The sequence below is a fragment of the Leucoraja erinacea genome, chromosome 27 (genome assembly GCF_028641065.1).
Source record: "Leucoraja erinacea ecotype New England chromosome 27, Leri_hhj_1, whole genome shotgun sequence".
In the NCBI taxonomy this organism is placed as follows: domain Eukaryota; kingdom Metazoa; phylum Chordata; class Chondrichthyes; order Rajiformes; family Rajidae; genus Leucoraja; species Leucoraja erinaceus.
Window position 1 is genome coordinate 19,379,221 of NC_073403.1, and position 25,662 is coordinate 19,404,882.

At 43.4% G+C, this 25,662-nt stretch overlaps 1 protein-coding gene across 3 annotated transcripts in view; it reads left to right on the forward strand.

Annotated features, from left to right (window-relative positions):
• Positions 1–579: 579 nt before the first annotated feature.
• Positions 580–25,662, forward strand: part of nags (N-acetylglutamate synthase) — a 47,399-nt gene continuing 22,316 nt past the window's right edge. For all 3 annotated transcript variants that reach the window (XM_055657236.1, XM_055657237.1, XM_055657238.1), the window contains exons 1-3: positions 580–3,481; positions 14,866–15,140; positions 19,450–19,663. In XM_055657236.1, the coding sequence (XP_055513211.1) occupies positions 3,155–3,481; positions 14,866–15,140; positions 19,450–19,663 (816 nt within the window). In that variant the 5' untranslated portion in view covers positions 580–3,154. The remainder of the gene's footprint in view (positions 3,482–14,865; positions 15,141–19,449; positions 19,664–25,662) is intronic.

Below are 25,662 nucleotides of genomic sequence, written 5' to 3' on the forward strand. Positions count from 1 at the left end.
TGAAGTTTCACTCTGCAAGGGTAAGAAACTGGATTGAGAATCATCGGCAGAGGATTTTCATCTTTATTATATCTCCTTTCATGAATTAAGCCACCCCAGGTGACTCCAATGAAGTAAATATTTTTGGCGCCTACCAATAGTTGCTGCGTACGAAAAGCACACAGGAAGGTCTCACAAACAGCAATTAGGATTTTTAAGATGGTTTAGAAAAATTTTAGCAACGCCAGAAAAAGCAATATCTCACATTGAATGGGCAAATGAGACATGTTTAAAGTCTCATCCAAAAGGCAACACCTCTGACTCAAGCAGTGTTTACTCAACCATCAATTTACTCGTCTGCTCCATTCACATCAGTACATACTGTACGAATCCCCAACTTATTATCGGGAGACAAGAGTGAAAGCGGTGATCAAGTCTGGGAATGAAACTAAATACACAATTACTATTCTTCTTTTGATTAAAGCTGTAAATGTGTAGAAAACATTTACTAAATAAGAATGACTGTTAAATGATCAAGTTTGATTAGTACAGGTTATGAGTCAGAATACAGTCAGAGGTTATTATGAGTACAGTCAGAGGTTATGGGGAGAAGGCAGGAGAATGGTGTTAAGAAGTGGAGAGAGATCAGCCATGATTGAATGGCGGAGTAGACTTGATGGGCCGAATGGCCTAATTCTACTCCTGTCACTTATGGCCATATGACATTATGACCTGGTGTTACCTATTCCAAATATCCATTGGATTAAAAACAAAATACTATGGATGTTAACGAAAGGTTGTCTCTGTCTCTAGTTGTACATATGCACCATGAGAATACCTAGCTCTTTATTTTATTATCAGCATGTTTTTATTAATTAGAATTGCCAACTAGCTTGACTGATATTTGGCAGTATTGCAAAGACTTGTAATAATAACGAGCTGCGCTTAAACTATAAAAAAACAAAATTGTGCAATATGCCCTCAGGTAGTTCCCAATGTTTCAAAGGTACTGAACTACCCATCTCCCTATTGATCCATACTGATGGGTTGACCGGACAATATGATCCCGCATGAGCTGGCTAGACTGGGCAATTTGTGCATTGATGCCAGCATTAAAATTTAAGTCCAAATGAGGAATCTCTGGTGAGTGGTGTAAAGCAGAGGGATCTCGGAGTACAGTGACACAGTTCCTTGAAAGTGGCGTCATAGATAAGTATGGTTGTAAAGAAGGCTTTTGGTATATTGCCCTTCATCAGCCAGGTATTGAGTATAGATGTTATGACATCCTGTTACAATTGTGCAAGACGTTGGTGAGATCACATTTGGTGTATTATGTTCAGTTTGGTCACCCTGCTATTGGAAGGATGTGATTAAGCTGGAAAGAGTGCAGAGAGGTTTTACAAGGATGTTGCCAGGACTCGAGGGCCTGATCTATAGGGAAAGATAGGGCAAGCAATTCTTTGGAGTGCAGAGTGTAAAACTGCAACAAGTAAGACTTTGTGGTGTATATGACAATTAAACATTATTTTCTTGTTATATTGTCCATTTATCAAGGAAGTATGAAGTATAGATAGTTAATAGGAGGAGCAGCAGGGTTGCATGATGGTCAGTCCATTCCCTCCACAAATGCTGCTTTTGATCGATTGATTTGAGAGATGCAGCAGGGTAAAATGCTTTTCATCCCACCGAATCCACGCCAACCATTGATCATTCATTCTATGTTATCCGAGAACATGCAAACTCCACCCAAACAGCACCCGAGGTCAGGATGAACCAGGGTCTCTGGCATTGAGGAAGCAGCTCTACCAATGATAGATATAAGGTGCTAGAGTGGGCAGGCAACATCTCTGGGGAAAATGAAAAGGTGATATTTTGGGTCAGGGCCCTTCTTCAGACTGATACCAGGGATGAGCTGAATAAAGATCGAAAGTGAGCAGGGGCCGGACAAATCGCAGCTGGCAACAGATTCCCGGATACGCAGATTGTTGGGACAAAGGTGAGATATAGCAGGGAAGGGAGAAGGCCTACAGGATTTCCTGGGGTTTTTCCCGCCCGCAATCAGTCTGAAGAACTGACCCAAAGGAGGCCCGAGCCAAAAAGGTCAGTGTAGCAATGGAAAAGGAAGTTTAAAATGTTAGCAACCGGGAGATCCAGTAGGCCTTGGCGAGCCAAGCACAATTGTTCGGCAAAGTGGTTGCCAAGTCTACAATTGGTCTCACCAATGTGCAGGAACCCACATCGGGAACACCAGATGCAGTAGATGAGTTTAGAGGAGGTGCACACGGACACTGTTTCACCTGAAAACATTGCTTTAGACTTTAGAGATACAGTGTGGAAACAGGCACTTTGGCCCACCAAGTCCACACCGATCATTGATCACCCTGTACACTTGATCAATCTGACACAGTAGGGACAATTTACAGAAGCCAATTAACCTGTAAACCTGTGCGTCTTTGGAATGTGGGAAGAAACCGGAGCACCCGGACAAAACCCACTGGGTCACATGGAGAATGTACAAACTCCGCACATACAGCACCCGAGGTCAAAATCGAACCCGTGTCTCTGGCGTTGTAAGACAGCAACTCTGCCACTGAGCCGACCGCTGGGGTCTCGGGATGGAGTTGAGGGAGGATGAATAAGGACAGGTTGCAGGGCAAAGTACCTGTGGAGGGGGTGGTTTGGGTTGGAAGAGATGAGTGAACCAAGAAGTTGCAGAGGAAACTCTAATGTAATGTCTTCCTTAGGACCTTGTTGTTGTGACTACTATCTTCGGTGTAAACTCGCATCTGCCGTACCTTTATGGTACTTTGCAAGTTCTTCGAACATTTTGTTGTGTTTTGATGAAAGAAAATGTATTGGCATCAAGGAAACAAGTTCCACTTCGTTTCCCCCAAGCGCTTTATTTACATTTGGAAAGGAGCAATGTTTGAACAAATCAAGTGGAAGGTGGGCCTTTCGTTGCAATGTGCGTGCAGCAGTGAGGTGGCTCTCCAATAGTAAGCCTGAGGTTTGGGTGGGTGGTGCCGTATGTCCAACCCCCCCGGACGCCAGGTTGCTGCTGGTAAACACACACTCCCGATTGACGGCTCGGCAGCTTTTACCAAAGATCCTATAGCAGACATCTTTGGCTTTTACAGGACCGGGACCCAGACTCGGAGGTGCAGAGAGGCAGATCATGGCTTCAGCGACCTCGGCGTCAGCCGGCAGCCGTGCGGTGGCCACAGCCGGCCGTTTCCTCTCGTCCAAACGAGCCGCGCCGTGCAGCCCGGGACTCCGCCGGCTCAGCGCGGTGCAAGCGGGCCGGCGCTGCAAACTGCCCGGCGCTCCCTTGCAAGACGTGGACCGCTCGGCGCCGCTGGTCGCTCACCACCAGATCGCCCGCTCCCTGGTCTACAAAGACGTCAGGATGTTCCTGAACGAGATTGGCGCCGACCCCCGGGAAGCCCGCTACTGGCTCACCCAGTTCCAGAACGCCAGCACCAGGCTCTTCGCCGTGGTGGAAGTAAGTTCACGGATCCCCTTTACATTCAATGCAATGCCAGTTACTTTCACTCTTATGCCTTCAGTTGCAAAGTAGTGCAGTTGAAACAAAACCTGTCAAATTGGCTTCACGGATTGCAGCTATGGACAGCTGGTCTGCAAAGATCTAGCCCCAAAAATGGCTTGGAGGGTGACCGTGTGGCCAAAATAATCACCGTTTATATACACGGAGGCACGAGGAACTGCAAGTGCTGGAAACTTGATCAAAACATCACTTGTTGCAAGCGCTCGGCAGGTCGCGCAGCTTCTGCGGAGGGAATGGACAGGGGGATGTTTTGGGGTCATTTCAGTCTGGCGAAGGGTTTTGACCAGAAGCATTGTCCATTCCCCACCACAGATGCTGCCTGACCCGCTGAGTTACTCCAGCACTTGGTGTTTTGATTATGCATTTGTGCATATGCTCATGCATTTGTGTCAAAACACAAAGTGTTGGAGCGGGTCAGTATGTGTGTGTGTGTGTATATATATATATATATATATATATATATACACACACACACATATATATACATACACTGACCCGCTGAGCATATATATATATTAGGCATGTATTATTTGATCGCACTGTCCCCAATTTACTTTTTAACCCTGCATTGACGTGCAGCCGAGCCGGCTTTGAGCAGGGCTGGGGGAAGGGGAGACTAGGTGGTTGCAGAAGTCGACAGCGCTTGTAAATCTTACAACGTTTGTGTTAAACGAGCAGGGTTACTCCCCACTGTTGCCCCGCGGATGGGGGAGGGTGGGTGTTGGTAGGGTGTGGATGGGACGGTAAAAAATTAACATGGGTGAGATTTGGTGGATTATTGTAGAATTGCAGTTCAGCTGCTGCACAGACAAGTTGGTGCCTGTGCCATGAAATTCGGTTCCATTGCTGAGAGTAAAGTGAGTCCGACGGGAAGCTTTCTGAACCGCCCGCATCGAGAAACCTATTTCTAGTTTGTTGTTGTGAATAATTTAAGTTTGACAGTGACAGATTTTGCATTAGTGGGACAAAATCAACCTGTTATGGTCGATCAGTTTATTGAGTAAAGGTGCCCCAGTCTATTCGTTATTCTTGGAAACACAGTGTTGTGGTAAAGAGGCGTATGGTAATCTTGCATTCATCGTTCTGGGGATTTAACAGTCAGGGAATCCTGTTTCAGCTTTCTAGGACATTGATTAGACCACATTTGGAGTGTGTTGTGCAGTTTTGGTCATCCCATTACAGGAAGGATGTGGAGAGGGTGCAGGCTAGGTTTACCAGAGTGCTGCCTGGATTAGAGGGTATTAGATACAAGGAGAGGTTGGACAAACTTAGATTGCTTTCTATAGAGCGTTGGAAGTTGAAGGGGACACCTGATAACAGTATATTACATTCTAAGAATAGATAAGGTAGACGGTCAAAACGTTTTTTCACAATCAATGTCACAGATTGGAGGATATAGCTTTAAGGTGGAATGGGAAGTGTAAACGAGATGGACAGGGCAAGTGTTTATTTTCACAGAGTAGTGGGTGCCTGGAATAATTTGACAGGGTTGATGGTGGAGGCAGGTAAGGGAGTGACATTTAAGAGGTTTTTAGATTGGCACAGGGATATGGAGCTCGTGCAGGTAGAGATTAGTCTAACTTCTTAACCACGTTCAGCTCAGACACTGTGGGGTCTAGGGTCTTTTTTTGTGATCACACCACCAAATATTTCCTGGTGAAGTAATGTAAATTAGAGTGGGCACTCCCGTGTGTGTTCCATGTTAGCATACCTGTCCTGTAATCTTCCATTTGTGTGATCCCCATTTCTGTCCGTAAATTGTCTGATGTAAATTGTAACTGAAAGCACCAATCTATCTGTGACTGTTATGGAAAAAGTTTTATAATATGTAGGAACATCTTGATAGTTACTCACATTTTAAATTTTTACTGCCAACAATGGGAGTTCAGAATGGTCAACTTTAGGACTAACTACAATTTGTTCATTACAAAGTCTCCTACAACCAACAGGGAAGTTGCTCTGTAGCATCCAGCAACTAACTAACTATCTACAAATGTGACATTCATTCTGAGGTAAGGAGTCTTCTGACTTGGACTTTCCTTTGAGCGATATACTTACTGGCTCAGATTTCCCAAGGCAGTCATCCCTGAGATATGTGACATTCTGCAGGAAGACCAGCAGGGTCTCTTGCATCATGGACCATGGTGAACAAGGTCACATTGAATCTCAACTTCCTCACCAGTGGCTCAGTTGTCAGTTTTCCCAATTTGCTGATCACCACATCATCAATACATTGCAATCATGAAGAAATTATATAATCTATCTAGAACTGCGTGATACAGTGATAATTACACTGAGGATGTTGCAAGTCACAGTATTGAGAGGAACCCAAGCGCTACTCTCCATCCTTCAATTGTTATCTCCAGTAAGTCGCATGGAATTCAGAATCCTTTTCATCCAACTGCACCAATTATAACGCAAGATTGAGTTAATCCTTGCTCCACCTACTTAAGTAGCTTGTCACAATGTTCTGCATTTCTTGATATCTGGCTCCTTCCTTAAGGAACTCGGCATAAGATGCATTTTCACTCTGGAGATATACACAATGCTGTGCAAACCACTCTCACAGAAGTAGTAAGGACATCACATTTCTTCCTGCACCGCGGGGACTCAAAACACATGGAGGTGGCTACCAGAACCAAAAAATGCCTCCCCAGCCTGTCTGAGTGAGAACCGTCCGGTGGCCCTTACCTCGGCAGTCATGAAATGCTTTGAGAGGCTGGTGAAGAATCACATCTGCGCCTTCCTCCCTCGGAACATGGACCCGTTGCAGTTCGCATACCGTCCGAACAGGTCCACGGACGATGCGGTCTCCCAGGTCTTGCACACCGCTCTCTCCCATCTGGACAGCCAGAAGGGGGGCTACGTGAGGATGCTGTTCATAGACTACAGTTCAGCCTTCAACACTAAGATTGGAGGGAATACATCGGAGTCCCTCACCCTGAGCCACAGGATCGCCCCAGGGTTGCGTCCTCAGCCCCCTATTGTACTCCCTGTACACACATGACTGTGTGGCTAGGTTCAGCTCCAATTCAATAATTAAGTTTGCTGATGACACTGTGGTGGTGGGCCTGATCTCAGACAACGATGAGAAGGCCTACCGGGAGGAGGTGGCTGATCTAGCACTCTGGTGCCAGGATAACAGCCTCCTCTTGAACATCAAAAAAACAAAGGAGCTGATCATGGACTTTAGGAGGGCACATCATCCGAGGACGTACACTCCATTGAGGATGAATGGGGATCCTGTGGATAGGGTGAACTGTTTTAAATATCTGGGAGTCCACATCTCTGAGGATATGACATGGGCATCACACGCCTCAGCACTCGTGAGTAAGGCAAGGCAGCACCTTTACCACCTCAGGCAATTGAGGAAATTCAGAGTGTCTCCGAGGATCCTCCAGTGCTTCTACGCAGAGGCGGTGGAAAGCATCTTGTCTGGGAACATTACCATCTGGTTTGGGAATTGCTCTGCCAAGGACAAGAAGGCTCTGCAGAGAGTAGTGCGTTTGGCCGAACGCACTATGGGAACTTCACTCACCCCCCTGCAGGAACTATACAACAGGAGGTGCAACTCCAGAGCAAACAAAATCATGGGAGACCCCTTCCACCCCTGCAACGGACTGTTCCAGCTGGTACGATCAGGCAAACGCCTCCGTTGCCATGCGGTGAGAACGGAGAGGTTGAGAAGGAGTTTCTTCCCAGAGGCAATTCGGACTGTAAACGCCTATCTCACCAGGGACTAACTCTACAGAACGTTTTTCCTTCCATTATTTATTATGTAAAAGAATATGTGTGTTATGATTGTGTTTATAATTTGTTTGGTTGTTTTGTTGTTTGTCTTTTGCACAAAAGTCCGCGAGCATTGCCACTTTCATTTCACTGCACATCTCGTATGTGTATGTGACAAATAAACTTGACTTAACTTGACTTGACCCACCTCCTGCCAGCCTTTCCTGATGGGTCTCCTTTCCAGCATATATATATATATATGTGTATATATATATGGAAGTCTGACTGACTATTATCATCTCAAGTGACAGATCATTTTCACTCTTGCAGCCAACTCCAGAAGGTGTTTTGATGAAATATTTTGGAGTTTCTGCACTGTCATGCATTTCAGTTCTGGTTCTGCAAAGGGAGCACAAACTCAGATTCACTCCTGTTGAGCCAAATACGACCTGTCATTGAATGTATTATACAATTTACTTAACATATCAGACAGTAATTTAAGAACGAAAGCCTTAAAAGCAACTGGTATACAATGACACAGTTTGCAGTATGTTTGATGTGCCTAAGATAATACATATTCTTTAGAATATTACAAGAAAATATATACATATCTCTAACGGTTAGATATAAATATGACTTTATTAACATTATCCCCAAACCAAAATAATTTTATCTTTCCCCTTCATCAAAGCAAAAGATGTTGGCATATTTTTTACCAGCTATACTCTCATCATTGTTTTCCATTCCTTGCGCTAATACAGACATTTCTAGTGTCAGGGAACAAAACCCAGAGAAGAAATTGGACCCTGTTTAACGCAATGAAGGGATATGGGCAGGCTAGTACAGGCCCTTCCCAGGGGATTTCTTAGACAGCTGGCAAAGTCCTGCCCCAGCTTTGTCACTGCCAAAGAATTGTTCCGTGTCTCTCAATGTCTCAATATTCAGAACACTAAATAATATCAAAGCTCCCATAAGTATAATCATCATTCAGATGAATGGACTCTCAGATTCTATACAGGGTCCAAGCTCTCTAAGGGATTAGAGAGCACATTTCCCAGCAGAAAATGTCAGAGAGTTGAGCTGTTGGGAAACAGTTAACAGAACACAGCCAATAAATTGGGGACTATTGTATCTGGACAAGATTGCCAAACATAGACTGATAAATGTTAACTGTTCGCAGCAACATCTGGTCATTTTGCTTTGCAGGCTCATCGTTTGAGTCATACAGCACAGAAACAGGGACTCTCAACCCAACTTGGTTCACTCTGACCAAGTTGCACCATCTAGGCTAGTCTCACTTGCCGACATTTGGTCAATATCCATCAAAATATTTTCTATCCATGCTCCACGTGTCTTATAAATGTTGAAGATAGACACAAAGCGCTGAAGTATCTCAGCAGATCAGGCAGCATCTCCGGAGAAAAAAGTGGGTGACGTTTAGGGTGGGAGCCCTTCTTCAAAATGAAAGTAGACAAGAGGGAACCGGAGGTAGGAAAAATAAAAGGAGGTAGCAGATTGACGGATAAATGTTGTTATTGTACCTGCTGTAACTATCTCCTCTGGCATGACAGCGGTCCATATACCCAAATTTGCCTTTCAGGTTCTTATTAAATCTTTTCCCTCTCACCTTAAACTTCCATCCTCTGATTCTTGATTCCCTTCCCCAGGTTAAAGGCTGTGCATTCACCATATCGACTCCCCTCATGATTTTATACACCTCTATAAGATCATTCCTTGCCTGTTGTGCACCAAGGAATAAAGTTTGGGTGATGACATCCGCATGATAGAACCATACAAAGGCACTGCACCAGCGAGGTGGCAAGGAAGGAATGGATTCACATCAAGCGTTGAAATTTCAGGCAGGGATTCACAAAGCAGATTCTAAGCAAATCTGGCCAATAACCTATAGTTGCACAGAATACTGCATGCTGATTGTTCACCAAGAAGTCCTTAGAACGCATGCTGAGTCTAACCCCGCAGAAGGACATGGCGATTTGAAAGCAGTTTGTTTTGTTTTGTAATGGCTCATGGATTTGCTGTAGGGTGGCACAGCTAGTAGAGCTGCTGCCTCACAGCATCAGAGACACCCATTCAGTCATGACCTCGGGTGCTGTCTGTGTGGAATTTGTACGTTCTTCCTGTGACGGCATGGGTTTCCTCAGGGTGCTCTGGTTTTCTTCGCACATTCCAAAGACGTGCGGATTTGGAGGTTAAATGGCCTCTGTAAAATTGCCCTTGGAGTGAAGAAAGCGGATGAGAAGGTGGGATAATGTAGAACTAGTGTGAACGGGTCGGTGTGGATACAATGGGGTGAAGGGGGTTGTTTCCATGCTGTATCTCTAAACTAAACTTACTACAATAGAGCAGGACTTCTGCCCCGTCAGTCGGTGCTAGCTCCCAGCTGAGCAAGTTCCTCATATGTCTGCACCTTATCCTCTCTCACCTTTTCGTCAACTCCCCGTTTATTTTACTATTTACCTAAACTAAGGGTGATTTACAGAGGCCAATTAATCTACCAGTATGTCTTTGGGATGTGGGAGGAAAACAGAGCTCCCAAAGGAAGCCCATATGGTCCCTGAGAGAATGTGGAAACGCCTCATAAGCAGCAGCCAAAGGCAGGATTGAGCCTGGGAGCCAGTAGCCGGGAGCTGTGAGACAGTGGCACAAATTGTACTAAACTGCCAGCAAACTTGATAATGGAACTTGCCAGAAAACACCAAACTCTTTTCACCTACAAGGAAATGTTAAATCCAATGTGACACCTTTATTCAGATAGAAAAGTAAAATTAGCATGGTATTTAGTGAATAGATTTTCCATAGCAGCTCAGCAAGGTCGAGGTGCAAAGTCTTAGTTTGTATAATCCGTGTTCAAAGGTGTTTTAATGTTTGATCACAACTGGGGGGGTATAGAGAATTGAACTAAAAACTGATCACAATTGAACACTGTGCAGAGATTCAGCAAAGGAAATAAACACATTGGTAACTAGCAATGTTATCCCAGTTAGTCATAATTGCTTACTTTCTGATGCAGATTGCAGAGTAAAACATAAACATTTGGGAAGAGTTTGTAAAGAGAGCCAATGGGCTTGCGAGGAGCGAAGGTCGAAGGGGAATGGAACTGGTGCACAGCTTCTTTCCGGCGGCTGTCACTCTACTAAACAACGTACCTCGATGACTGCCAATCACCACCACCCCCCCCCCCCCCCCCCGGAACTGGTTTGCTATGTCGCTTTCAAGGGAGATGCTAAATGCATTTCGTTGTCTCTGTACTGAGACTGACAATGACAATTAAAATAATCTGAATCTGAATCCTCTGTTGAGAGCTTGTATGGACCCGATGGGCTGAATATCCTCTGTTATTACAACATAGACATAAACTTAATCTACAGATCTGGGCAGTAACAACGGTGGCAATAGCCAGACCACAGCCGTGAAATTTATTCCTGGAAAGAGTGTCTGCCACATATCCTTCACGTGGTCTTCACATAAATAGAAAACAGTGAGCCAAACGTACATTTCAGAAGTACATTTGTGGGTCCACGAAAGGTCGTTATTTGGATAGATACTCGAGAACAACGAACTTGGGGGCAAAGTAGCAAAGTATGTCCACAATTAAAAGTAATAGATTTTTCAGAATGCTTTATGTTTTACAAGGACATGAAGGAAAAAAAAGTTGCCTATCTTTACTTTAATCTTCATTTAAAAATTCCTAAAACACTGATATATCTAATGAAAAGAATTGCTGTGCTGGCAATTTCAATTCCAGAAATTAGTTTCAATTGTTGCACTGATTAATCTATGCTTTAGCATAAATGCTGACAAAAGGAGTAGTAGAAATAAGAACAGAAGCTACATTTGATGAGTTACTATTTTGGCCATTTCCCAATCTGAATTTTTCTCATAATGTGTTGTATAACTGGCTTGAAGATTAACCTCCAGTTTTATTTTAACTGCATTAAGCGTCATGGACTTGGCATAGATTGTGATTCAACCGCCAACTATGTTTCTCTGATCAAAAGAGGCATGAGAGCAGTAAAAGTCCCTCCATATAAAGGATGACACCACATAGTTTCTCGGTGAGGGCGGCACAGTGGCACATCTGGTAGAGCAGCTGCCTCTCAATGAGAGATCCAGGTTCGGGCCTGACCTTGGTGCTGTCTGTGTGGAGTTTGCATGTTCTCCCAATGACCACGTGGCTTTTATCTGGGTGCTCTGATTTGCTCCACAACCCAAAGACTTGCTGATTTGTAGGTTCATTGACTTTTTTAAATTGCCCTCAGTGTGTAAGGAGTGGATGAGAAAGCGGGATAACATAGAGCCAATGTGAATCTGTGATCGATGGTCAGCGTGGGTTCAGTGCCCAAAGGGTCTGTTTCCGTGCTATATTTTAAAATTAATCAAGTAAAGCACTGGAGTGTCAATCGTGCTATTACACTCACATCTTGGGGTCAGAGATTGTGTGGATTCAAGTCCCACTCCAGCTACTGAGCAAGAGTCCAATGCAGTACGGAGATGGTGCTACACAGTCAGAAACACCATTCTTTGGTTGTCATTAAAACAAGGTCCTGCCTTCCCTCTCAGTTGAACATAGAATCTCTCACAACTATTTGTAGTCAAAGAGTGTTTTATTGTTATACATTGCCCTCCATAATGTTTGGGACAAAGACCCATCATTTATTTATTTGCCCCTGTACTCCACAATTTGAGATTTGTAATAGAAAAAAATCACGTGGTTAATGTGCACATTGTCAAATTTTATTAAAGGCCATTTTTATACATTTTATACATTTTGGTTTCACCATGTAGAAATTATAGCTGTGTTATACATACTCCCCCCATTTCAGGGCACCATAATGTTTGGGACACATGGCTTCACAGGTGTTTGTAATTGCTCGGGTGTGTTTAAATGCCTCCTTAATGTAGGTATAAGAGAGCTCTCAGCACCTAGTCTTTCCTCCAGTCTTTCCATCACCTTTGGAAACTTTTATTGCTGTTTATCAAAATGAGGACCAAAGTTGTGTCAATGAAAGTCAGAGACGCCATTATGAGACTGAGAAACAAGAATAAAACTGTTAGAGACACCAGCCAAACCTTAGGCTTAACAAAATCAATTGTTAGGAACATCATTAAGAAGAAAGAGAGCACTGGTGAGCTTACTAACCGCAAATGGACTGGCAGGCCAAAGAAGACCTCTACAGCTGATGACAGAAAAATTCTCTCTATAATAAAGAAAAATCCCCAAACACCTATCTGACAGATCAGAAACACTCTTCGGGAGTCAGGTGTGGATTTGTCAATGCCCACTGTCCACAGAAGACTCCATGAACAGAAATACAGAGGTTACACTGCAAGATGCAAACCACTGGTCAGATGCAAAAATAGGATGGCAGGTGACAGTTTGCCAAGAAGTACTTAAAAGAGCAACCACAGTTCTGGAAAAAGGTCTAGCGGAAAGATGCGACGAAGATTAACTTATATCGGAGTGATGGCAAGAACAAAGTATGGAGGAGAGAAGGAACTGCTCAAGATCCAAAGCATACCACCTCATTTGTGAAACATGGTGTTGGGGATGTTATGGCCTGGGCATGTATGACTGCTGAAGGTACTGGCTCACTTATCTTCATTGATGATACAACTGCTGATATAATGAATTCTGAATTGTATTGACACATCCTATCTGCTCAAGTTCAAATAAATGCCTCAAAACTCAATGGCCGGCAGTTCATTCTACAGCAAGACAATGATCCCAAACATACTGCTAAAGCAACAAAGGAATTTTTCAAAGCTGAAAAATGGTCAATTCTTGAGTTGGCCAATCACCCGATCTGAACCCAATTGTATGCTTTTATATGCTGAAGAGAACACTGAAGGGTACTAACCGCCAAAACAAGCATAAGCAAAAAATGGTTGTAATATGGTTGAACTTGTATCACCAGAGAAGACACCCAGCAACTGGTCATGTCCATGAATCACAGACTTCAAGCAGTTATTGTATGCAAAGGTTATTCAACAATATACTAAACATAACTACTTTCATTTACATGATATTGCTGTGTCCCAAACATCAAGGTGCCCTGAAATGGGGGAGAATATGTATAAACACTGCTGTAATTTCTACATGGTGAAACAAAAATGTTTAAAAATGGCCTTTAATAAAATCTGACAATGTGCACTTTAACCACATGTGATTCTTTTTTTATTACAAATCTCAAATTGTGGAGTGCAGAGGCTAATAAATACATGATGGGTCATCGTCCCAATCATTATGGAGGGCACTGTATGTCCCGAAACGGAACAATGAAATTTCTACTTGCAGCAGCACAACAGATATAAACATAGTACTCTGTAAAACCCATAATAAACAACACAAAAGTTCAAAAGAGCAAGGGGGTATTCCTCATGTCTCTAGTGACATTTATCTCTTACATGACTGTTCAAAAAAATGATTGTATGGTCATTATCTCTGTTTGTGGAAACGTAGCTGCTGCTCTTTCAAGATTATCGTGGTGGCTTGGGGTGGAGGGGGGTTGGGGGGGTACTGACCAGTTGAAGGGTAAAGACTGGAACCCATTATTAAGGCCATGATAACAGTGTACTAGTAAAGTTAGAAAAAACAACATTAACATGGTTTTAAGGAAGACAAATAAGGCTTGTCCAATCCTGGAAAACCTATTGAGGGATTCTGGAGAGTAGATAAGAGGGAGCTATTGGATATCTGGGTTTTCTAAAGGAATTTGATAAGATGTGACACGTTAATGATTGTTCCACAGATAAAGGTGCATTCAAGTGTGGATATTAGCATGGATTAGTTAAATTGCTGAAAACAATGGGTCTTTTTTTGGTATCTATTGGAGGGTTTGGATGAAAATCATTGGAGACCATCTATATTATCAAGTTAACAGAAGAGACAGAACATAATGTAATCAGGCTTGCTAATAGTACAAAGTGAGTGAGAAAGCAAGGTTTGAGGTAGACAGAGTTTGCAAAGGAAGATACTGGTTTAATAAAACAGCTGGCTGGCAAATTAAAGATAATGTCAGGAAATTTGATTATTCTTTGCTACAGCTGCAGTGGTATGCTAACTTTGTATTTTGCAAACAAGGGCATTTCATTCCCTTTCAATGCAAATATCTAATGGTTTATCATCTATAGAAAATCCACTTTCTCTTCTTTCTACCAAGTGAATAGTCTGCTATACTGATTTTTGAGGAGATTACATAACAACTCCCAGGTCCCAACCCAGGATTCATGTTACTTGTGGTTTTAAAAAAAAACTTAAAGCCAGCGAAAAGAGGATTCTAAATATGCCGTGTGCTAATGGTCTGAAAATAGAACAGCACCAGTCGCTGCCCAAGAACTGATCCGTCATGTCAACTAACCCTATCTTTATGTTCATCAGGTGGATGAAGAGATCTTTTGCTCGAAAGAGATGGTGTCCAGTCTGGCGTTTTCTTTTTTTAAAAAAAAAATTAAGCCAGTGAAAAGAGGATTCTAAATATGCCGTGTGCTAATGGTCTGAAAATAGAACAGCACCAGTCGCTGCCCAAGAACTGATCCGTCATGTCAACTAACCCTATCTTTATGTTCATCAGGTGGATGAAGAGATCTTTTGCTCGAAAGAGATGGTGTCCAGTCTGGCGTTTGGCTTGGCATTCCTGCAACGTATGGACATGAAGCCTGTTGTTGTAATCGGATTATCAAATCAGTACAGTGAAGAAACGTCACATTCATTTGCGGAAACTAAATCCTTACTACTGAGGAATTGCAAGATCCTGACTGACGCACTGCACAGGAACTCAGCTGTCACCATGCCGTTTTTTAATGGCGGGGCCATGCTCCATGCAAAGAGGCCTACATTTCCCAATAGGTACAGCTGCATTACTTACGACTTCTAAAATAACCATGGTTTGTGTGGGCAAATCAACACAAGTTTAAAAGTGTTATTGATTTGGACATAATTATGACTGACTGTGAAGTTCATTTAACAGAAACTAAAAAAGTGATATAATGCAAGATATATGTACTTGCCACTGGTCTAATTCAGTCACATTGGATAAAGAGAGGCATCAGAGAGTGGTCCCATCCTCTGCATCCCCAGTTCCAATACCAACCACAGTAGGGAAATAATTACTGGCATTTCAATTGATCCAACAAGAGATATTTCCATAGACACTCCCATTTATTGTAGATGATTTGATTTGTTAGCAGCAGGCAGTGGTGATCTCAGAGCTAATGCACTGTGCACAGTTGCACTGTGTCAAACCTGCAGTTCCTATTTTAAACAGGATTCATCTAGAGTGTTTAATTGTCTTATGTAGTGGTAACAGTACAAGTAAATTCTTACTCGCTGCAGCTTAACAGGCCCGACAACGCAATAACACACAGATAATTACGTAGTAATACAATAAATTAATAGCCGTAATACATGGGGAACATAGTAGTGTAAAACTAAAGTCCAACCACACGCATAATCCACAGAGGATCATAGTTGCTTCATCATGGTCAACTTCATCATTGTCATGTGGACCAAGGAACAGTGAAAAGCTTTTGTTTGTGTGTTATCCAATCAAATCAGATAATCCTATACATGAGTACGAACAAGCCAAACTCGCAAACAACAGGTTGCATGAAGAAAAAGATATCAGAGAACTACGAGTTCTCAGCTGAAGATAGACACAAAATGCTGGAGTAACGCAGTGGGAGAGACATGGAGAACAGGGGAGAGAAAAGACTTTGCCTCCATCACAGTGGGTTCACTGTGATGGATGTTTGTGTGAATTAAATTGTGTGTATGTCTAGGAAATTGGCTTTGTTTGTATGGCTGTGGAAACAGAATTTCGTTTGAGCCTCACTGAGGCTCAAATGACAATAAATGGTATTGTATTGTATTGTATTGGGTCAGGCAGCATCTCCGGAGAAAATGAACAAGTGATGTTTCGTGTCAGAACCATTCTTCAAACTGAAAGATAGAGGTGGGCAAGGGGAGGGAGGAAGGGGGGGAGGGGGACCTAGAGGCGAGAAAATGCTCTTTACTGAACATCCAGGGAACCAAGCAATGCTGGTTCACAGCATTGTGCCGCAACAGTTACAGAGCAGTGATAGCTGCAGAGAAAAAGTCCAATGTCCAATAACATGACCAGGCCCACATCTGCTGCAGGCACAGAATCCCAGTGACCTGGAAGACCACTCTGCTCTTCCCACCTGCCAAGTGAATTGGACCAAAGGTGCACCCAGGCCTCGAGCGAATGCATCATGTGAATCTCTGGAACTCTCTGCCACAGAGGGTAGTTGAGGCCAGTTCATTGGCTATATTTAAGAGGGAGTTAGATGTGGCTAAGGGGATCAGGGGGTATGGAGAGAAGGCAGGTACGGGATACTGAGTTGGATGATCAGCCATGATCATATTGAATGGCGGTGCAGGCTCGAAGGACCGAATGGCCTACTCCTGCACCTATTTTCTATGTTTCTATGTGACCTCAGACCCAGACCACCCTGATGGCCCTTGACTGCCCAGTTGTTATAAAAGCTGGTGACGTTGATTTAAATAATTAAAGAAGTAAATTAGACAATCATATTTAAAAACATTAAACTACTGTAAATGATTTAAGAACACAAATGCCCTGGGAAATAAAAATAGATAACTTATCACGTATCACCAGACTCAGGCATAGCTTCTTCCCCTCTGTTAACAGACATCTGGTACTGTCCTGATTCTGCAACCGCTCATATTACAGACACTGGATTATTTCTCTGGAGCTGTTACATTTCAATGCTAAGAGCCATATTCTGAACGAGGGGATCTTTCTCTTTGCTCTACTTTCTGCACTTGAGTTTTGGTTAGTGCATTAAAACAAAGTAATACCTGATTTTATGGAATAGAATGCCAACAAAAGTGTTTCAATGTACCTCAATGCACATGACAATAATAAACCTAAATACATACGTGGTGCATTCAGGGTCAGTTGACCTTTGGCACCTTCTGTAATTTCACACTCCAGTGGTTATGTCTGGAAGTCAGCTCTGTGTTGACAAGCACACCATAGCTAATTCTACATGGAACGACTCACCAGCCATCAGTGTGAATCAGAATAGAATTAGGTCACTTTTTCAAGAGAGCAGTTGCATGGAAATTTGTTTATTTAATTAATTTTCTGCCTGGAGTAAGCTCCAGCAAGAACTCACAAAAATGCAGAGGGGGATGTCCATGAGGTTTTCAGCTAATGCTTAATCTTTGAAATGTCTAGCCTAGAAAAATATTGTTATTGGAATCTCCCAGCCTATTTCATAAGTGATGGGAGCAGAATTAGGCCATTCGGCCCATCACTTCTACCACCATTCAATCATGACTGATCTATATCTCCCCCCTAACCCCTTTCTGCTACCTTCTTCCCATAACCCCTGACACCTGTACCAATCAAGAATCTATCTGTCTCTGCCTTAAAAATATCAATTTACGGCCTCCACAACCTTCTGTGGCAATGAATTCCACAGATTCACCACACACTGACTAAAGAAATTCCTCCTCATCTCCTACCTAAAGGAACGCCCTTTAATTCTGTGGCTATGACCTCTGGTCCTAGACTCTCCCATTAGTGGAAACATCCTCTCCACATCCACTCTATCTATTTCAGTTATGTTCTCAAGCCCATGTATGTTTCAATATTCACTGACTTATTATATTTAGTTTAGAGGGGTAACCTCTAGTTCTAGAGAAAAAGTCCAATGTCCAATAACACAATCAAGCCCACAACCATTCTCGCTGCACACCTGCAATAGTCTCTGCAGGCACAAGAGTCCCAGTGACCTGGAGAGCCACTTTGCTCTGCCCACCTGGCAGGCGAATTAGGACAAAGGTGCAGCCAGGCCTCGAGCTGATGCATCATGTAACCTCAGGCCCAGACCACCCTGATGGCCTTTTACTGCCCAGTTGTTTAAAAATCAGGTGAAACCGATTTAAATAATTTAAAAAATAAACTAGACAATCACATTTCAAATCATTAAACTGTAAATTGTTTAAGAACGGAAATGCACAGGGAAATAAAGAAAAATAGATTAAAAAACCTTGCATGTACCACCAGACTCGGGAACAGCTTATCCTCTGATATCATACCTGTACGGTCCTACCGTAAGCTAAGGTGCTGACCCGATCCTCCAATCTTGGCTAAAAATGTAATAGTTATTGGGATCTCTTGGACTATTTCAGTTATGTTCTTAGACTAGGCCTGTTGTACTGTTCATAGACTTATTATATTCGGTTTAGTTTCAAGATACAGCATAGAAACAGGCCCTTTGGCTCACCAAGTCCAGGCCGACCAATTGCCCGTTCACACCCGTTCTATGTTGTTCCGTTTTCTCATCCACTCCCTACACATTAGGGGAAATGCTGGGGAAATTGTACAATTAACCTGCAAACCCACACGTCTTTGGGATGTGGGAAGAACCCAGAGCACCCGGAGGAAACCCATGCAGTCACAGAAAAAGTGCAAACTCCACATAGATAGTACCCAAGATTGGGATACAACCTGGGTCTCTGATGCTGTGAGGCAGCAGGTCTACCAGTTGTGTCACAAGGATTACTTCATTATATGTTTACTCTGCTTACCAGTTGTTGATCCCTAACTCTTAATACCCTAGTGTAACAAAAAAAATCAAATCTTATTTCAAAATATCCAATCATCTCAGGTCAGTTGCTTTTTAGGGAAGTGATTGGATGTGAAGGACTTCACTCTGAGCAGCCTGGCTCCAATTATCAAATCTATTCTGAACACCCCCCACTTGGAGAATGAGTTCCTCCTTTAAAGGTTTTAGCTATCATTTTTCAAATAATGTGCATGGAAGTTTCAGAAATGTACTTGCTCTTTAAAACAAAATTGATTTAATTAAGAAAGGAATTAAAATATATTAGAAGTTGATTTTAAAACAAACAATACAAGCAATGAAGTACCATGTCATGTGTGCAGAGTGGTGAAATCAACTCGGCCTTTGGACTTGGCAGATCCATCTATTTAATTAGGAATGAGTTTTAGTCTGCAAACACCTTAATATTGTTTTCGCTGTCAGTATAAATATGCTCTTGTTGGTGTTTTTATTAAATAAGAAATTTAATTGGTGGTTTAATGGCCATATTATGTGCATTGGACCCCCCCCCCTTGGATGAACTGATTTTGTTTGCACAGATTTGGGAGCGTTGTTTCAGTTGAAGAGCAGCTACTAAGTTGGAGCTTGGAGTCGGGTCACATTCCTATCATCTGCTCTGTGGGAGAGACCTCCGATGGACAACTGGTGCCTTTAAATTCCTTGGGTGTCACGGCACACATTGCAAAGATCATGCAGCCTCTGAAAGTGATGTTTCTGAACAACTCGGGAGGTCTTCGGGACAGTAATCAAAAGGTGAGTAAAACATTTATTTGTGCACTGTACACTTGTTACGTCTCGATATTCTATAAAAGACAGTTGACTAAATTGTTGTGGAATGTGTACATATATTTTGGTCCTAAGGTAGAGCTGCCAATATCTTTTTCTTTTAACATTTGAGAAGATGGTATGGGCTTGATAAGATATGATATCCCATCTACCTTTGATCTCATTTCCCAATCTGGTCAATTCATCTGACATCAACATGAACCCTTTCCACCTCATTGCTATCAGTGCTATAAATTATTAGTGCTTCTGTTACCCACTGGTGAGCAGAAAACCTTTTCAGCCCTCACTGCCCTCGTAGCTGTAACAATGCTTTTCCCCAAACCAGTTAGTGAACTGATTTCTGCATGGACAATATTTTCCAACCTAACATATTTTACTCCTCCAACCTCCATCTCAAAAACTCAATATTGGGAATTCTTTCCAAGGAGAACACTGCATTGCAGGTAAGATGGGTATGACATGCAAAAAAATATGCAAGAAGATAGGTTATCTGATAGGTGTAATAAGAGCACAAGCCACATGGTTAGGAGAATGAAACAAAATAGTGAGATTAAACGAGAACTTACCAGTTTGAAGTTTGATCTTTAATTTATGAGGAGTAATGTTGAGGGATTACGTGAAGAACCCGCCAGGACGCATGCGTGTCAATCTTCAAAGCAGCGGTGTGAAATCACAGATAACAGTAAATGAACTGAGCATAGTAAGATTAGAGAAATAGGATACCAGTTGAACTTTATGATCGAGGGTGGGCGTGGAGGGCACGTAATCCCTCAATGTTACTCCTCATAAAATAAAGATCAAACTTCAAACTGGTAAGTTCTCGTTTAATCTTACTATTTTACTTCGCAGTCATGTGAGTGACTACGTGAAGATTTTAAAGCTCTGTGATTTCATGCCGTGGAAACGAGTCCAGGCGTCCTACACAGCATCAGTGGGCCAATGATGAGTGAACATTAATATAGCATTCAGACATGACATAGATATAGACATGTTGATGCCATTATGTGAAAAGAAAGAGATTAGTTAAATCAAATGTAGGTCCCTTGCAGTCAGAAACAGGTGAGTTGATCATGGGGAACAAGGATATGGCGGACCAATTGAATAACTACTTTGGTTCCGTCTTCACTGAGGAAGACATAAATAATCTGCCGGAAATAGCAGGGGACTGTGGGTCAAAGGAGTTGGAGGAATTGAGTGAAATCCAGGTTAGCCAGGAAGTGGTGTTGGGTAAATTGAATGGATTAAAGGCCGATAAATCCCCAGGGCCAGATGGGCTGCATCCCAGAGTACTTAAGGAAGTAGCTCCAGAAATAGTGGATGCATTAGTAATAATCTTTCAAAACTCTTTAGATTCTGGAGTAGTTCCTGAGGATTGGCGGGTAGCAAATGTAACCCCACTTTTTAAGAAGGGAGGGAGAGAGAAAACGGGGAATTACAGACCAGTTAGTCTAACATCGGTAGTGGGGAAACTGCTAGAGTCAGTTATTAAAGATGGGATAGCAGCACATTTGGAAAGTGGTGAAATCATTGGACAAAGTCAGCATGGATTTACGAAAGGTGAATCATGTCTGACGAATCTTATAGAATTTTACGAGAATGTAACTAGTAGCGTGGATAGGGGAGAACCAGTGGATGTGGTGTATCTGGACTTCCAGAAGGCTTTCGACAAGGTCCCACATAAGAGATTAGTATACAAACTTAAAGCACACGGCATTGGGGGTTCAGTATTGATGTGGATAGAGAACTGGCTGGCAAACAGGAAGCAAAAAATAGGAGTAAACGGGTCCTTTTCACAATGGCAGGCAGTGACTAGTGGGGTACCGCAAGGTTCAGTGCTGGGACCCCAGCTATTTACAATATATATTAATGATCTGGATGAGGGAATTGAAGGCAATATCTCCAGGTTTACGGATGACACTAAGCTGGGGGGCAGTGTTAGCTGTGAGGAGGATGCTAGGAGACTGCAAGGTGACTTGGATAGGCTGGGTGAGTGGGAAAATGTTTGGCAGATGCAGTATAATGTGGATAAATGTGAGGTTATCCATTTTCTCAATGGTGGCAAAAACAGGAAAGCAGACTATTATCTCAATGGTGGCCGACTAGGAAAAGGGGAGATGCAGGAGGTTTTTAGTTGACGATACCCTTCATAATCTAGACGTCAGAGCGGAAAGAGTGGTTTATATTCTTCGCAGCCAAATGATGAGGAGGTACTTCAGGCACAGTAAATGGAATTTTAACTTGATGTTATAATCCCATAAAACTGAATTTCAATGTGCCAGTCATCCGTGCCGAGTTAAACGTGAAGAATAAACAGTACTTCCCATCTCCTATTCGGTTTGCTGCTATTTGGTGCTATTCCTGCAATCTGCAGTGAGCACTCCTAATGCTTATGGTTAGACAACCCGAGCCGCAAGAAATGGTCTCTCAGTGTCTGTAAGTCTATGAATTCATTATATCATGCAGAGGATGGTTTCAACATCACAACTGAACCAGCATCTTTTTTTATCCGGAAATAACCATGTGAGGTTTTATGCTCATTCCCCACATCAGCGGGAATCATGGGTATATAACCCAGGCAGGGACTATGAAACCTGGAAGCGGGAATCTTGCTGAATTTTGCAAGACCTGTCTATTGAGGCCAAATGGAGGAAGACATAAAGAACATTCCTCCCTTGTGTAGCGAGAATGCGCCCTTCGCCACTAATATGCCTTGTATATTTTGCAAGTTGATTGAGCCTGGATGTAAGCATCTCAATTGTTAGTGTTCCATCGATCCACAATGTTATTAAATGCTTTGTGATCACACATTAATTCGGTGTTGTCATTAATTTTGCATGATAATACACCAGTGCTAAATGCGGTTAGGTAAAACAATCACCGGATAGTTTGATTTGATTGTACCTTTGTGATTAACATATACCACCACCAAAGTGTATCACCTTGGACTTGTGCATGCAGGTTATGCATATCCACATGCCCTTTAATGCACAGAATGCACCTGGTGTCCATTGGCAGTTGATACCATAACTGAACACTTGATAACTCATGCTAATCCCATCTGCCTCCGTAACTAGAGATGGTATTAGTAGATTTCCCATCTTTGGGCAATAGCATCAGTTTGGAAATGACTGAAGATTTACAGATGAGAGGTTTTTAGTGGAGCAACGCTGAATACTGTTCGTCCATCATTGTGACTTTGTTAGTTTCAGCTGAGAATAGCAGAGGTCTAATCTTTTGTCTCAGAGCTGATCCCAGACAAATAAATGGTTTGATTGTATCCCAATAATCAATAGTTTCAGTTGGTATCAACTTAATTTGAATTTAACTGGATGGGTGAGAACCTCAATTTCTCAAATATAGCTATGTGGCTGATAAGGCTAATTTAGTAAAATACAGTATGTTCAATATCATCCAGATTGGCCATGCCACATTTGTTAGCTCTGTGCAGTCGAAGCACTGATTGTAGTGATTTGGTAATAATCTGGAAACTGGTTAGCCCATTTTGCAACGCAACTGAGTGTATCATTGCCTCATCCAGTAAATTGATCTTCTGTAATAATGATCACATGGAAGTTATTGAAATGTCTATACTGCCCATTTTGCAAGCACGATGGCAGAGTGTTTGGTCATAATCTGGAAACCGGTCAGCCATTTTGCAACGCAACTTTCATTGCCTCAAAGTAAATTTCAAATGTCTTCCGTGAAAGGAAATGATCACATGGAAGTTATTCAGAAATGTCTATACTGCACATGCGGGTTGAGGCTGTTGAAGCACTGATTGCAGTGATTTGGTAATAATCTGGAAACTGGTTAGCCCATTTTGCAACGCAACTGAGTGTATCATTGCCTCATCCAGTTAAATTTCAAATGTCTTCTGTGAAAGGAAATGATCACATGGAAGTTATTCAGAAATGTCTATACTGCACATGCGGGTTGAGGCTGTTGACATTGATCAGTCCACATCCCATATTGTGAGCCTGCCTTGAAAGGCAAACTCCACCATACCTGTTGTGCAGTATAAACTAATCTTATGTTATCCCAAACCAGTGTAAATATTCAAACCAGTTTAAGTATTACCAACTTGTATCCGTGACGGGAGACGTCATCGATGTGGCTCCATACCTTTATCCGAATGGGAGGACTTATGCAACCCAACCCAGGAGCTGCCTCAACCATGTGTGCATGATTGCACTGCTGCTCCCGAGAGGTAGAGGAGCTCGAGTACGGGGTTGGCGCATCTTCCAGGAAGGCCATTCTGGGCTATGGCCTAAAAAAAGACCTTTGTTCTGGTTGTACGGCCTTCAAGCTTTCACCAGCTTTAGTGCATCGTGGTTTGCTGGTGGGTGGGTAGGGGTGCTGCCGCCGGGGATGTGAGGTCTTGTGTGATGATGTGGCCTTCCTGAGTCTGATGGCCCTCGTCGAGCTCCTGCTGCTGGTTTTGTTGTCCCTGCACCCCCTGCACATTTTTGGTATCTTCAGCCACTTTTGGTATCTTCAGTCTTCAGAGTCAGCCCAGAGGGAGATGCATTATGTAGCCCTCAATAAGGTGCTGCCTTGGGCATCCTAGGACCCCATGGTGACTAGACTCCATATACCGGAGCATGTCACATTGGAGCATCTGCTCCATCAACCGCTCCATGTGGGATATGCGGTCACAGTGCTCCCGCCGGCGGTGAGTCTTCACAGCCCGACTTGTCCGAGCTATCGGCCCTGTCCGACTTTGCTTGGCCTTCCCGTCAGTCTGAGGTGTCGATTCCGACTGTGCAGGTGCCAGGTCAGAGACTGATGATCGATTAGCGGTGCAGGTGTAGCCGACCGCTGACTGCCCGCACTCCCGCGGTCCTCCGCAGTCAGTCTCCGTTTGGACTTAGTCCATGGTTACTTTCCTGTAACACATCCTCACAGAAATAGAACTAAACAACCTGAGAGTAAAGAATTTACCTGTAGGTCCTATTTTAAACCTTCTGCTGCGGGGGCAACGCTCCACCCCCCTTCGAGCTTGTTCTCGAGGTCATTGTATGCAGCCGGGATTCCCTAGTAGTCGGGCCTTCCCCCCCCCCCCCGCCGTGCTGGGTATCCCCGCGGTTCCTGCAGCAGGGATATCCCTGCAGTCCCTGTGAAAGGGATAGCCACGATATACATTGTCGGGTGGTATCCCCGCTATATAGGTGCCACTGGCGCCAGTATGAAGCCGCTGGCTCCAACGCCAACGCCAACGGCCCGAGAGACGACTTCTCCGCCGCCTGCTACCCATATTTCGGAGTCTTTCAAGCGGCTGTGTGTAGGGGTATCCCCACTGTGTTTCCCAGGTGCCGGTAATATGAGGCTGCTGACTCCAATACCAGCGGACCGAGAGGCGAATTCACCGTCTTCCGCGGTCTTAAAAGCGGTTTGTGTCGCGGGGTATCCACGACGTTCCCCCCCCCCCCCCCCCCCCCCCCAGTGCCATTGGCACCAGGGTGAAGCTGCTGGCTCCAACGCCAGCGGCCCAAGAGGCGAATTCACCGACTCCCGCATTCCGCGGTCTTTAATGCGGCTATATGTCGGGTATGCCCAAGGTCGGGACCAGTATTCCCTTGACTGGGTCCTCCGGACTTCGCCCCGGGCTTTAACAGGACCTCTAAGTAGAGGTTCCTGTAGGAAGATAAAACCTGGAAAAAGTTTAAAAAACTTACCTTCAGGTCTGACTGTTGGCAGGAGAAACACGTTCAGCCTGCCAGTCGTACGCAATGCGTTAGACGATATGACATGCGTTAGACGATATGAACCCTGGCGGGTTCTTCACGTAGTCACTCACATGACTCCGAAGTAAAATAAGATTTATTGGCTCAGAACTAAAATACCACAAGCTGTTCTTCAAAACATTTGGTAAGCTGTTGGTTCAGGAATGTACCAAAAATCAACAGAAACAATGCTCATTCTTGGATCATGAGCGCGTGGCCCTTTTTTTCATGTTTTTATACCCT